We start from the raw sequence: 15,925 nt of genomic DNA on the forward strand, positions 1-15,925 counted from the left end.
AAAAAAAAAAAACAAAACTATAAATTTTATGGCAAGTGCATTAAAAAATGTACCAACAAGATTTTAAAGAGGAAATGGACAAACTGATCCTGAAGTTCATGTGGGAAGGGAGAACAGGTACGATGAGCACTATCTGGGTGGTGGGCACACTTATAGCTCTGACTACAGCATTATAAAACTATCCATGTAACAAAAACCTTGTACCCCCTTAATATTTTGAAATAGAAATTAAAGTTTACGTAGAAAACTAAAAATAATCTTACTAGTTTAAATTCTGCAAAGGAAATATAATAAGGGAGATATTAAACTATATTATCAACAATTAAAATAATGTTATAATAGCATAAGAACTGTCAGATTGATGGAATAGTCCAGAAGTATTACCAAATATATATGTATATATTTACATAGACATATGCACATACATTTATATGTACCATAGAGGGGCATTTCAAATTAATAAAGAAAAGATGAATTTTTTTTTCTCAGAGATAGGGTCTCATTCTGTTGCCCAGGCTGGAGGGCAGTGGTGTGTGATATAGCTCACTGTAACCTTGAACTCCTGGGCTCAAATATTCCTTCTGCCTCAGCCTCCCAAGTAACTGGGACTATAGGCACATGCCACAGGACCCAGCTAATTTTTGTATTATGTAGAAACAGGATTTCTCTATGTTGCCCAGGCTGGTCTCAAACTCCTGATCCCAAGCAATCCTCCTCCCTTGGTCTTCCAAAGCACTGGAGTTAGTGGGCATGAACTATGCCACCAGCTGAAAAGATGGATTTTTCAATTTTCTTGAGATCATTTGAAAAAAATCTTGTATCTCTCCACGTGACTTCACAAAATGCATTCTAGAAGGATCTAGGATCTAAATATGTCATCAAAAATGGACTATAAAATTACATTATTAAAGTCCTACAAGAAAACATGGAGTGGTGTTCATAAAACATCAGATTTCCTTAGTGACACAAAACCCGTAAGAGATTGATAAGGTCACATGAAAGCAGCACATTTCTGCATACCCATAACGTCCAAAGCAGCAACTGGTACAAAAAAATATATTTGCAATGTATCTCATAGACAAAGAGCTCCTATAAATCAATAAGAAAAAGATAGGAAAGACTAGCAATCAACAGAAACAAAAAGGACAAAGGATTTGAACAGCTAATGGACAAGAAAATACAAATAGCTTCTAAAGCACAAAATAAGCTTAAGTTTAAATAAAAAATGAGAAATACAAATTAAAACAATGAGATGCCTGAGAAACATCAAAGAACTCAATCTAGACCTCCTGTTTGATCCTGCAATCCCATTATTAGGCATCTATTCAGAAGGAAAAAAAAAACTTTTATCATAAGGATACTTGAACTAGACTGTTTATCGCAGCTCAATGTATAATTGCCAAAATGTGGAAACAGCCTAAATGCCCCCAACCCAAGGGGCATTTCCAAGGCAAGATTTTTTAGTTCCTTGAGTTCCAAATGCCCCTTGGGTTGGGGGCATTAGGCTGTTTCCACATTATTAATGATGTAATTTTATAGTCCATCTGTGATGATATATATTCCAACCCAGGAATGGATTAACAAGCTGTGGTATATGTATACCATGGAATACTATTCAGCCATTAAAAAAAGATGGAGACTTTACAGTATTTATATTAACTTGGATAGAAGTGGAACACATTATTCTTAGTAAAGCATCACAAGAATGGAGAAGTATGAATCCTATGTATTCAATCTTGATTTGATGACAATTAATTGACAATTCATGACACAGTGGGGGGGCGGGAAAGGGGAGAGCAGAGAGAGAGAGGAGGGAGGGGGTTGGGGTCTCAGTATGTGACACATCTTGTACCCTCAATGAATCCCCAACAATAAAGTGTTCAGGAAAAAAAAATAATAATAATGAGATATCTTCATTTATTTTTATTTTTTTCACTTATTGGTTGGCAAAACCAAATGATCCTAGCTCAGTTGTTGCCAGGGTATCGGGAAATGGTCACTGTCATCCTGCCTGGTCAGAGTGTAAACTTGTTCAACCTCTCTGAAGAGCAATTTGGCAAGATTTAACAAAATTCCAAATGTACACAGTCTTAAGAACCAATGAGATCACAGTTAGGAATTTACCCCACGGATGTAGTTTTACTTGTACAAATTTATATATATAAACAGATTTCACTACGACATGTTTGTGATAGCAATGGATTAGAAACATCTGAAATCGCCAACATCAGGGAACAGGTTAAGTGAACATGGGATGTTCATATGACCCAAATCTAAAGCAGATGTTAAAAAGAAAGACACAGATATAGATACAGATATGGAACTTTTCCAAAATACATGACTAAGTGAAAAAAATAAACAAACAATGTAATGTGTATTCTATACTACCATAAAAAAATACTACCTAAGTGTATGTATGGAATACTGGATGGAGACATAGGAATCATAACACTAGCAGTATCTGGGGAGATAATCTGGAAGGTGCCTTTTGAATGTTGTGCCTTACGTAGGCATTACATAACAAAAAAATGCCAAGTAATAACTTTTAAATAACTATACAAAGGCAATTCACAAGAAGATTGAGAAATAGAATAGGATCTCTTTATTTTTCCCTTTATTGGAACACAGTTTTAGAAAATTGCCAATCTGGCATTTTCATAAAAAGAATTAACAGGTTCAAACAAATCAATGTCCATTTAGCTTGTTCTCATTGGAGCTTGTCAGATTTTAGATGTGCAAATTTCCTGGGAACAGAAAAAAGTATTTGCTTTGACTTGCTATCTGAAATGGGTTGTTCCTTTTCAAAAGTTGATTTCATCTGACATTGTTCAACACTCGAATTGCTGTTAGGTCATCTGTAGCCTAATTAACACTAATTGATCTCTTGAATGACAGGATTATTAATGCAGTTTAATTACTCATTAGAACATCCGGGTTTGGCCAACACCAGAGGTTTGGGGTCTGGGATGGAGGGTGGCTAACCGGTGCAATCAGAACCACCTCTGTTGAATTAAATGCCTGCTATCACTGCATGCTCTGACTTTTGGCTCATCTCTCAGAATCTGGCTTTTAAAAGCTTTGGTTGAAAAAAGAAAAATGCAAGCCATACATAAGCTTTAATCTTGTGGGAAAACAGAGGGTCACATTGTAATTGTTGGTTGCTATCATGAAGAACGTAATTGGTTTGATAATAAGAAAAAATGTTCTGCAGTGAAATGCCTAAGGGAGTATGTTGTTATTCTCCCCAAATCTAAGGCGTCACCTTCTGCTGCTTTTTCAGCCTCGGTTCTACCTCTCTGAGCATAAACAAGTAGATCTCAGCCTTTCTTCTACCTACCTTATATGCCCCCCCCAGAGCTTTTACTTTTTGTGTTATTTTAGAGAGAAGTTTAGATCATTAAAAAATATGTTCAAAAATTCTTTTCAAATCTAAATTCATACCTGGAATAACAAAGCAAGGCTTCTCTCACTGTTCTCACTTCCATATTGATGCTTATTTGTTTATAGTAAAAGCTGGAGGAATGAGAATTTCCAAAAAACAAGAAATCGGCATCTTGGAGAGACATACCAAAAAACCAGCGTTAGAGAAAACAAGGTAGGGACTACTTAATTTTTTCTTCATCACCTTGAGGAGTTTTGAATGACTACACTTCCAGCAGTTATGTTAGGACAGGCTTCCTGTGCGTTTGGAGGCAGCCAGCCAGGGTGGGGTAGGGTCACAATGTGTGGTGACTTGGGTGGAGGGGAGGCGTAGGTGACTGCCATGGGGGAGGGCCCTTTCTGGGCCCCCATCCTGACCTCTACCCATCCTTCTCCTGTTTCCAGCCCAGTGGCTTTGTACGTAAAAGACCTGGTCCTAAAAGCACCCACCTGACGCACATCCTATTTTCAGATCAGCCTTTAAGATGCTGTCCTTAGACTGGCCTTGTTCTCACAATATGCTTTCTGCTGAAGCAAATCTCCTGAATTAAAAATAAATGCCTTTTTTTGTTTTAAGTTCATCACTCAATTATTTAGAAACTAATGGCCACTATATTTGGCATAGCCAGAAGGCACGTAGAGACTGAGGCAGGCTCTTCCCAGCTCCTTCAGCCATAACCTTGACTGCACTGCGCTATTCCCAGCTCAGCAGAGAGCTGTGGGCTGCATCAGACACCCAAATGGCCCTACAGCTCTAAACCTTGGTTAAGCAAAACAAGTGCATTTTAAAAAGAAAGAAACATGCAGAACTGGTTCCTGTAAGTAGCACGATTGAAGAGCACTTTAGAGACTATTAATTTTCAGATGGTTTCCATAAATCATCTGCTGAGTGCATCAAAAGGAGTCCATCTGAGGATGCTCAAGGCACCTCCTTCAGGTTAAATGACACCAGTCTCAGAAAGAGAATGTGGAGGGAAACAGACTATGCAATTTCTTTTACTCTTTTATGCAAACTTATTTTTAAATTTTCACTTTGAAAATTTTCTTTGCAATTTCTGGGAAGGAATTTTTTTGAGGATTTTCCCCTCTCCACTTTGAAATACTGATTTCCCTCATTAGCGGCAAGCCATTGGTTTTTTTCTGATATCAGAAAATAACCATCACATGATGAAAACCAAGCTGCAAGTCCTCAGGAATGGAGGTCACGCATTATTTATCTTCTGACCCAGCATCTAGGACAGTTCCTTGAATAGTGAATGCACTCTGTAAATGATATCAGACTGTTGTTGAATTGAGAGCTGATTAATTTTTGAGAGCTTATTCTGTTGCTAAAACTCGATTCAAATATGAGCCCTATTTATGGTGCACTGGCTAATACGCCTGAGCCAGGGGCTCAGGAACTAAAAAATCTTGCCATAGAAATGACTTCTAATGGGTGGTCAGATCATTCATTTCTCTGCATGTAAGAAAAATAGGGACTTACTATTAATCCTAATACCATCTGAGCAATGGGGGCAGAGGAGTTGGCCAGAGAACAATAAAGATGTGACTGGAACCCTCTTTAAAAACTCACTTGCTTTCTAATAGTTATTAAAAGATGGGAACTGAACTAAAGAATTTAAACAAGAGACAGTGCTGCCTCCCTTGCCCTAATTACCAGGGACAAATACAGCTTATGTGGGGCTTGAAGCTTATAGAATTTGGGAGACATTTTAAAGAAAAATAAGCAAAAATCACCACTAGAAAATGGCTAAGGCTCCTCCCAGGGCCTTGTGAGATCTGACACGGTAAGAGACGCCCAGGCTTCATCTCCATTATCTCTGCTTTCCTTCCCCTCTGCTGTTTTCATCTCCTAAGAGGGTCTATCCGTGGGCTACAAGGGCATGTCCATGAGCTAGGATGGCCTCATTTTTCTGGACAATCTTCTTGGAAAACAGCACTTTAAAAATATATCATCTGAACTAAATTTCTAAACATCATCCATCTCTGTCTACTTCCTAATAACTTCTACTAACCGGTAGGAAAAAATATGCCAAGTGCAGAAATTCCTTCAAGACGTTGTACTGCAGGCTTGGCCCTGATTGAAACACTCCTACAAAATAACTTGGCCTGAGAGAAAGAAGCCAGACCCAAAAGAGTACATGCTGTAGATGCTTCAATTTATGAAGGACAAGAGCAGTAAAAACTAATCTATGGGGCTGTAAGTTAGAGTAGTGGTTATCCTGAGGGGCAGCTGGTTTGACTAGTAGCTTCATTTATTTCACCAAGCTATACACTTATAATATGTACATTTTATATATATATAAAATAGTCAGTGAAAAGTTAAAAATAATAACTTGGCCTACAGAGCTTGTTGTATGTAGCCTATGGGTACGTGGTGGCAGAGTTTTTATCATCTAGATATTGCCAAGCAGAGTGAAAGCTTAAAGGTCAAGGAGACAGACCTCTGTATAAATCATTTAGCCCCTTTAGTGGGAAAGTTTTTAAGCTCTGTGTGAAGTTTCTTTTCATCTTCGCAGTGTCATTGCAAATGTTGCCAAAATACAGATGCTGGATGCCCTGAATGACCCAGTGGAGAAGGTAAGCTGTGGGTGAGGCAGATCACATGATGCTCCAAGTCGGTAATTTTTTTTTTTTGAGACAGAATTTTACTTTGTCACCCTCTGTAGAGTGCTATAGCATCACAGCTCACAGCAACCTCAAACTCTTGAGCTTAAGCAATTCTCTTGCCTCAACCTCCCAAGTAGCTGGAATCACAGACGCCCACCACAACGCCCAGATGGGTTTTTTTAAGAGACAAGGTCTCACTCTGGCTCAGGCTGGTCTTGAACCTGTGAGCTCAGGCAATCCACCTGCCTCAGTCTCCCAGAGTGCTAGGATTACAAGTGTGAGGCCCCCACCCAGCTCCAAGTCCATATTTACCCAGCGCACCAGGCTGCCCAGGCAAATAAACAGATGACCACTGAGGTTTTTTCCAACCCAGGGGTTTGAGGTCCTTGTGAAAGAATCTGTGGTTTAGGTGAGAAAAGCTGTTTCTCCCAAATTCCTAAAGTGTCCATTTAATAAACCATTCTAAAAATAAGATAGGCAATAAAGTGAGAATCATGATGCTGAATTTGCAGAACTTTACTTTGCCATCCCAAAGATTTTCCAGACACGTTGGTGTGTTTTCACAAAAGGCAGCTTGTGTAGTGGGAATTCAAGTTTCTGACCTTCCCCCTGCTTCAGTGTTCCCAAAAGGAGATATTTGATTTGAGGCAAAGGTAGTGTGGAGAATTGTACAGTTTAGGGCTGGAGGAAGACTGGGCGCCAGCTGGGTTAATCCAGTGAAGTCTGTTTCTAAAGATAGTTAGCCATTGCTATTTTTACTTCTATATCCTGAATTTCTTCAAAGTAGCTCAAGAAACTCAGAAAACTCTCACCCAGGCTGAGCATGATGGTTCACACCTGTAATCCCAGCACTTTGGGAGGCAAAGGTAGGAGCATCCCTTGAGGCAAGGAGTCCAAAAAGCCTGGGCAAAATAGTGAGGCACCCATCTCTACAAAAAAAGAACTAAAAATTAGCTGGATATGGTGGTAAATCCTATAGTCCCAGCTACTTGGGAGGCTAAGGCAAAAGAACTGATTGAACCTAGCAGTTTGTGGCTACAGTGAGCTGTGATGTTACCACCACATTCTAGCCTGGGCAACAGTGCAAGATCCCTTTTATAAAAAAAAAGAAGAAGAAAGAAAACTCCTGACAAGTAGACAGTGGTTTGATTTTTTGGATTCAATAGTTTGTGTTTAAATTTTATAGGTAAGCTGAGTGAGGGCCCTTTTTCTATTTTTAGTAGGTAGGTACATTATATTCAGGGTAATAAAGCACCACTCTTTCTGCTATTCCCACATTTATTGAAGAGATAGGACTAAGCATCCTCTGTGGAAGAAAGATTTACTGTTACTTGCAAAATAATGGCCTGAGGACCATTAGGCCCTTTGAAAAAGATTCAAGCAGAAACTGTGCAGCTGGCCTCTAGGTCCCTAGGTGGCACTAGCTCCAGCACCCACTATCTGTATGACCTTAGGCAAGTGACTTTTCCTGTGCCTTGGCTTCCTCATCTGAGGAAAAGGAATGCACTGTGAGGGTTAGTAACATGGGTTTTGTGGCAGTGAAAAGGTGTATCTAAAGTCCCTGACGTCATAGGGCAGACTGCACTGAGGCGAGGTCTTGATGCTGAGCTACCCCCACAGAGCCTGTTATTGTGGAGGACTTGGTTCTCCCACTCAGATAGATCTGGGGTGAGGTCATAAATGACTCTCTGCCTTCCTGGCTTCAGAGGCAGGGCTGGTGGGTGATACACCACCAGGGTAACACAAGCCATCCACTCCTGCATCTCATGCACTGGTGCTTCTGTCACTAAACATCTGTTCCTTGGGGCAAGAAAATACCCACAATTTTCAGTGTAACTGGATAGAATAGATGTGCTCCCCTAGGCTATGTGTTTACTCCAAACAAAACGCTCAAAAGGAATCATCAATAAAGACTGACCGTGCTGTACAGCTGCGGATCAGGTCTGGTGCCAGAGTCCGCACACTGTTTTGTAGACATACGTGCAGAGGGTTCTTTCTCTTTCTATTTTAAAAATACCTCTTCTTTATTTCAGATAGAAAGCATTAATAATAAACAAACAGTAATAGTAAGTTGTATTTGGAAACCATCAGAAAACATTAAGATGGTGTGCTGTTAGAAATACTTTTAGCAGCAATTGTACTATTTTTTAAAAAATACTTTTATATTCTGGTTTTTCTCTTCAGATCCTATAAATCTTTTGCCTTTAGGAAAAAAAAAATTTTTAGGGCCAGGTATAGGCTCATGCCTATAATCCTAACACTCCAGGAGGCCAAGACAGGTGGATCACTTGAGCTCAGGAATTCAAGACCAGCTTGAACAAGAGTGAGACTCTGTCTCTACTAAAAATAGAAAAATTAGGCAGGTATTATGGTACCTGTAGTCCCAGCTACTCAGGAGGCTGAGAAGGGAGAATCACCTGAACCCAGGAATTGGAGTTTGCTGTGAGCTATGATGCTACAGCACTCTAGCCTGGGCTTTGTCTCAAAAAAATGAATGAATGAATAAATGGAATACTTTTAACACTCCACTTCTACTGGAGTAGGGCTTTGGCTTAAGCTACACAGATACTGGTAGGACCTGGCATCAGCATCAACTGCCTGATTCCTTTGCTGGCTCTGTCATTCACTAGCCGTGTCTCCTTGGGCAGGTTTCTTCACTTACCACATCTGCAAAGGAGGATGTGATTACTAGTTCTACTTCACAGGGATACAATGAGAATTAAATGAAGTTATATTAATAATATTAGCAAAACTCTTAATACAGTAATTTTAGCTTCTAATCCCAGGCATGGATAAGGAACAAGCAATAAAAATACATCCCAAAATTAAGTGACTATCTCAAATATGAACATTGTTGGGATCTCTGTGTTTCCCTACCACTAAGAAAAATCTTCCCTGAATCCATAATTCAACGAAATGTAGTAGGATTTCATAATAAAAGTCATCTGCACCTGTAGTCCCAGTTACTTGGGAGGCTGAGACAAGAAAATCACATAAGTCCAAGAGCTTGAGGTTGCTGTGATCTGTGATACCACTCTACTGAGGGCAAAATACTGAGACTCTGTCTCAAAAAATAAAATTAAATTTAAAAAGTCAACCTGGGTTTGAGCTCTGCTGACCACTTAGATGTGTGCTGAGATCAGTGGTTGTCAGGAGCAGGGAATATAAGGAGGGGGTGATCACAAAATGACGGGAGGGAATTTGAGGGAATGATGGGGCAGTTCTATGTTTTGATCATGGTGGTAGTCACAGATGGTATGCACTTGTCAAAACTCAAAAAGCAGTATGCTACAAAGGGTAAATTTTATAGTAGGTAAATTATACTTTTTTTTTTTTAATTTTTAATTTTTTGTAGAGACAGAGTCTCACTTTATCACCCTTGGTAGAGTGCCATGGCGTCACACAGCTCACAGCAACCTTCAACTCCTGGGCTTAAGTGATTCTCTTGCCTCAGCCTCCCAAATAGCTGGGACTACAGGCGCCCACCACAATGCCTGGCAATTTTTTGGTTGCAGTTCAGCCCGGGCCAGGCTTGAACCTGCCACCCTCGGTATATGGGGCCAGCGCCCTACCCACTGAGCTACAGGTGCCACCCTATACTTTGATTTTTATTTTTTATTTTTTTATTTATTTAGGTTTTTTTTAGAGACAGAGTCTCACTTAGTCATCCTAGATAGAATGCCGTGGCATCACAGTTCACAGCAACCTCCAGCTCTTGGGCTTAAGTGATCCTCTTGCCTCAGCCTCCCAAGTAGCTGGGACTACAGGCCCCTGCCACAACGTCTGGCTATTTTTTCTTGCAGTTTGGCTGGGGCTGGATTCGAACCTGCAACCCTTGGTATATGGTGCTGGCACCCTACTCACTGAGCCACAGGCGCTGCCTCTATACTTTGATTTTTAAAAATGAAAAACAATGCTGCGTAAATTATATAGACGGATTCAAAAAATGCAAAGATATATAAGAGATTTAGAGAAACAGATATAAATATCTTTGGGTACATTCTTCCTGCATTACAATGATTCTCCCCACACTATACACTGTCATAGAAACTTAACACTATACAATTGGTCAGGAGAAGTGCAGTAGTAGAATCTAGGGCCATATCTCCACATCGAATAACATTTCTTTACACCCTTAGCTACAATTATATCTACCCCCCAAGAACCATGTTATTTCTCATACCTGTTTTAAGAACTTAAGAGTCTAAACTCTTATCTGCCCCATCTCCTCAACCTCTCAATCGCAGCAGAAATTTCTCTCTGTATGCTGTTCCTCTATGGATACCCTACTTTAAAACCAACAGAGGGTTAAGATTTGGGAGACTGAAGACAACCCCCAAAGACTTGGAATTATACAAATCTAAGTAGGAAGCATTTTCTCACCTCCCCCCTTCAGGTAGACTTCTTTCTCTCACCACCCCCATTCCTCCTCCCCTCCCTAACTCTTCAGCCAGCCCTCCCCACCTCTTGAAGCCCTAAATAATAAGAAAACTTATGCTTCCCTGAGGCCAACATGACATGGCATTCCTGCAGAAAACAGATTATGTAACCTGAAAGCTCTCTAGGCTAAAAATCTGGGCGACCTACTCTTACAGCAAGTTCCACCCACTACTTAGAGGTTATTTGACCTTCAAGATGTCACGTAGCTACTCTGGGATTTGTGGTTGTTCATTCACTTAAGTCTAAAAACAAACTAAGGCAGAGAGTGAAAGAGAATGATACTGCCAAACATGTTAATTCTCTGGACAGTCGTGGAAGTTAAATTTGGCAATAGTTGTGAAGCTTCTCAGAACATAAAAGTATCCAATTAAAACATTAGTAATGGGGCTGGGTTATGGGGCAGAGGGTGGTGGTGGGATGTTGAAGCCTGCTTAAAGTTAGGGCCGCTTTTTTCAAGCTACCAGATTGTGGGTCACCACTGGCAAAATCAGTGAGATGTAAGTGAAAGGTGAGCCCGAGGGAGAGAAAACCATCAAAGGCATCTGCAAATTTTAAAAGGCTTCTCTTGTTCTGTAGATTAATATCACTGTAGGACTATCCTTGAATTTCATTGACAGAAGTGGAATGTTTTGTTTTAAGCACTTTGCTTAACAGGGTGTGGAAATTTAAGTGCCAACATTGGAGTTGAAAGTTAACACCCTGGAAAGATGAATGAAAGAGCTGCCAGTCTGCGAATACTACCCAACTCCAGGCTCGGAAACAAAACCTGCAGCTCATTTTCTTGCATCTAGAATTTCTTTCACAGCTGCAGTCATAAAGACCTTTGCCACAATTCTTTTGCTTTTTTTCTGAAACTAAAAATATAAGTTCTGAGGTCATGGCTACACAAGATGAAGGTAAATTCTCAATGTGGGAGTTTCTATTAATCTAGTTTCCAAGTTCAATATCTTGCCCCCAGCGCATAATCCTTATGCACATACTGCTCTTGAATTCTTTTTTCCCAGGAGGTTACCCTAGATTCTCTGACCCTAATGAATCAGACAAGAAACACCTTTCCTTCTGCAAACACTATCACTTTACAAAGACTAATGATGAACATTCCACAGCTTCCCCAAAGTTAAAATGTCAGGCTAAAATACAGCTGGTTGTAGATTATACTCCGGAAAGCTATTTCTAGGTGTTTCTAGTTTGGGCGTGAAAATACAATCTCCCTATCTTCATGGATATCAAAATCTACAGCAAAGAATTCATGCATCTAAGTGTTGACCATTTTATTTACTGCTTCATCATTTCTGGTGACAGACCCTTGGCAGACTCTCCACCCACAACCCCAAGCCCCTGTACGGCAGGATGCTCCTGACTGAAAGGCAGGAATATGAGAAAGAGAACTCCATTCTCCTGTCATCGTATTTTCAAGAGTTGCTATAAAACCCTGCTGTGGGTGCCCCCAAAGCATTCGCTTACAGCTTACTGGTTGTGGGCCGTCTATCTAAGGCTGTTATCTTTACCAGGATTATTTCCACTTCCTTCTTAATCCTGTTGGTTTTATTTTCTTCCCTTGAAATGTCCCAACCAACTCACAGATGGCCAACAGGCCTCAGGGGCTGACCCAGTGTCCCAGTCATTCTAACCTGTGGCATTCCTCTCCCCAGAAATAGTTGAGCTGCACTTTCAGAACACAGTCTAAATGCCTCAGTTAAAATATAACCCCTCAACCCTGCGCACTGCTAAACGGGGCAGCTGCCGTGGAAGACAATATGGCGCTTCCTCAGAAAGTTAAACATAGACCTGCCATATGCTCCAGCCTTTCCACTTCTGGGTACAGAAACTCAAACAGATATTTGTACATCAGTGTTCACAGCAGCGTTAGTCATAATAGCCAAAAGGTGGAAACAACTGCCTAGGTGTTCACTGATGGACGAACAGATAAAGAAAACACGGTATATACGTACAACAAAATATGTTTTAGCCTTAGAAGGGGAGGAAATTCTGACACATAGTGTCACATTAATAAACCTTGAAGACATCATGCTAAGTGAAATAAGCCCAACACAAAGGGCCAAACGTTGCGTAATTCCACTGCTATCAGGTAGAGTAGTCAGATCCATAGAGACAGAAGGCAGAGTGGAGGTGGCCAAGGACTGGGAGGAGGAGGGGACAGAGAGTTATTATTCAATGGTTACCAAGTTCCAGTTTGGGAGGATGAAAAGTTTCTGGAGATGGGTGGTGGTGACTGTTGTACAACAGTGCGGGTAAACTTAGCACCACTGAACTGGGCATACACTTAAAAATGGTTCAAATGGCAAATTTTATGTTTTGCATATTTTACCATAATTTTTAAAAAGGACCAAGACAAGGTAGCCCCTAACGCACAGAGACCACCCTGGCGATGAGCAGTAAGTGTGCTCTAACACCTGTTCTCCTGCCCCCTCCCCACCTCCGCCCATCATCTCTCTTGCAGCCTCAGAGCCACACTCCACGTGTGGCTTTCTCCCTCCCAGTTCCAACTTGTCATCTTGCCCTCCCTTGCCTTGGCTAATTGCCTAGATTTCTAGCCTATCAGAGTTATTTGTTTATTTTCTTCCTCACCCTCTTCTACCTTACATTTGACCTGAAGTAATTTGCCAAATAAATCTCCCCCCCTGCAGTCTCTTCAATGTGATTTAACGCTACCCTGAAATAATCCATCTGTTTTAGTTGTGACTAAAGATACCCAGGCTGGAGGCAAACTACTAAAGTCAGTGACCTCTTACATTTTCTTCTGGTTCTAACATTAAAAGAAAAACAAAACAAAACACCCTGCCCTGTCCACCCTGTGCATGTCATGTGGTCTGATGAGAATGGATCTGAAAAAAAAGTCACTGGCTCTTTTTTAGATCCTGAAGCAACATTTATGATAAATACTGGTTATGTTTTTTCCATTCTGCTAGAATAGCAGCAGAATTCATCCTTGACCTTGATTGTACTATAACTTGTACCTGCTCATTGTAAAAGAAAAAAATTAGAAAACTACTGATGAGTAAGGCAAAGACAAAGAGAAGGAAGTGCCCATAATTCTGCTCCCCAGAGACAGCCATTGCTACCACTTCAGTGAATATTCTTCCAGTGTGTTTAATATTTTAGGACCAATAAGAAAGGACTTTTTGGAGTCCAGTTTCACATGAAAGGGACAGTTGTGTGCCTCGGGCATGGGCAGGGATATTTGAGAAGAAATGTGAGCCACATATGTTTTCCCTGGCTTAGAAGAGCCCAAACAAACCATAAACAATGTGACACTTGGGGTCACGAACAGTTTATCTCCCCTTTTGTTTAATTTGAGCATCAAGGCAAAGATGTCTGAGTTCAGGGGTGATGAAGTTAAATTCCTAGTGAGCTGAGGCCTGGCTTCTGGTGGTTAAAGATGTCCTTTGCTATCTTTATGCTGTAACAGTGAGCTTGGAAATCAGGAACTAGACTGGACTCAAGAGGTCACTGGGTCCAAATTCTTCTCCTGGAAAAACTATATGATCTGAAGTGTTCAGCAGCACTGACCATGCTCTGAGTCTTGATCTACCCTTAATGTAAATTCCATAAGGTCTCATAGTCCCATATGAAATTTCTCTTTTTGTCATAAAGTCTCAGTTTGTGTTAGTTTAAATCTATGTAAGCTTGTTTCCTCATAGATGCCTTCTGTGGAGATGAAAACTTTTGTTACCTAAAGCCACTAAGTCATTCCGCAATCTTCCCTTCACCATGCCATTTAGAACTATATGGAACAGCCCATATCACACCTTTTTTGACCTATAAAAATAGTAATTTCGGGCTCAGCACCTGTGGCTCAAGCGGCTAAGGCACCAGCCACATACACCTGAGCTGGTGGGTTCGAATCCAGCCCGGGCTCACCAAACAACAATGACGGCTGCAACTAAAAACAGCTGGGCGTTGTGGCAGGCGCCTGTAGTCCCAGCTACTTGGGAGGCAGAGACAGGAGAATCGCTTGCACCCAGGAGTTGGAGGTTGCTGTGAGCTGTGATGCCACGGCACTCTACCCAGGGGGATAGCTTGAGGCTCTGTCTCAAAAAAAAAGTAGTAGTTTTGGGTGGTACCTGTGGCTCAAAGGAGTAAAGCATCGGCCCCATATGCCAGAGGTGGGGGATTCAAACCCAGCCCCAGCCAAAAACTGCAAAAAAATAAAATAATAATAATAATAATAATAATTTCACATACTCGGAACCACTAAATAACTCTAACTCTTTCTAACTTCTTTTAGAGGTTCGTTCTTTCTTTCTTTCTTTCTTTCTTTCTTTTTGTTGTTGTTGTTGTTGTTGTTGACAGTTCAAGGTTCGCTCCTCTCAGGACTTACTCCAAAAATCCCCATGGCCTTCTTAGAATATAGTGATCCCATATATATACTAGTGCCAGAATAACTGCTGATATTACAGAGGGCTGATGCAGATAAATTAGCCATTTCTACTTTTTTTTTTTTTTTTTTTGAGACAGAGCCTCAAGCCGTCCCCCTGGGTAGAGTGTTGTGGCATTACAGCTCACAGCAACCTCCAACTCCTGGGCTCAAGCGAGTCTCCTGCCTCCGCCTCCCAAATAGCTGGGACCACAGGCGCCTGCCACAACGCCCGGCCATTTTTTGGTTGCAGCCGTCATTGTTGTTTGGTGGGTCCGGGCTGGGGATTCGAACCCGCCACCTTAGGTGTACGTGGCTGGCGCCTTAGCCGGTTGAGCTATAGGCGCTGAGCCACCATTTCTACTTTTTAAAATGTTGCTTCAAAACTTGAAAAATAAAAGACAAGTTAACAATAGAAACCCAAGTTAACATATACTTTCATGGACCAAGGCCAGAAGTGGCATGGAAAAAAAGAGGTATTATCAAAGAAATAAACAAAAATGTGACATTCCCCTGACCGACTGTATTCCTTTCTATTGCTTTAATATTTTATGACCAAAAAGATCCAACATGCTTATTTTTTTTCTTCCTTTCTCACCTTTAGCTCAATCATAAATTTCCAGCGACAGTGCACATGGCACATCAAAAACCCACACCTGCCCTGGAGAAGGCCGCTCCACAGAGGAGGATCTACATTATTCAGCAGCCTCGGAAATGTTAAGCCAGGACATAAAACACAGCCCGCTGGCCTATCGCCTGGAACATCTGACAGCTTAGCACAAAGGGCAGGAGCTTTCCATAGGCCTAGTGAAAACAGCTTTCTTAACCTCCCTTTGACTTTAGATAATAAAGCATCCAAAACTGAAAATCCACTGTGTTCCTTTGCCTCTGTTTGGTCCAGGCTGGATCCCATTGACATTTACATATGTAATTCTGTAGAATGAGCAAAGACTCTGGAATATGAGAGCATTCCACTCCGGCTCCCCAAGTTGCTTCACCCACACTGAGTTCTCCTTGAAGGCGGAGGTTGGAAAGGACTAGCCTGGGTTTGGCAAAGACCAATATCCTATGCAAATG

The 15,925-nt window shown here is 41.0% G+C and overlaps 1 protein-coding gene across 1 annotated transcript in view; it reads left to right on the top strand.

Moving 5' to 3' along the window:
• Nucleotides 1–15,708, top strand: part of DAPL1 (death associated protein like 1) — a 23,276-nt gene extending 7,568 nt beyond the window's left edge. Inside the window, exons 2-4 of the mRNA XM_003795965.2 lie at nucleotides 3,508–3,595; nucleotides 5,940–6,000; nucleotides 15,453–15,708. Of these exons, the coding sequence (XP_003796013.1) occupies nucleotides 3,508–3,595; nucleotides 5,940–6,000; nucleotides 15,453–15,569 (266 nt within the window). The 3' untranslated portion in view covers nucleotides 15,570–15,708. The remainder of the gene's footprint in view (nucleotides 1–3,507; nucleotides 3,596–5,939; nucleotides 6,001–15,452) is intronic.
• Nucleotides 15,709–15,925: the final 217 nt, after the last annotated feature.

This window comes from Otolemur garnettii, unplaced genomic scaffold (genome assembly GCF_000181295.1).
Source record: "Otolemur garnettii isolate 467f Iridium unplaced genomic scaffold, OtoGar3 scaffold00098, whole genome shotgun sequence".
Classification (NCBI taxonomy): Eukaryota; Metazoa; Chordata; class Mammalia; order Primates; family Galagidae; genus Otolemur; species Otolemur garnettii.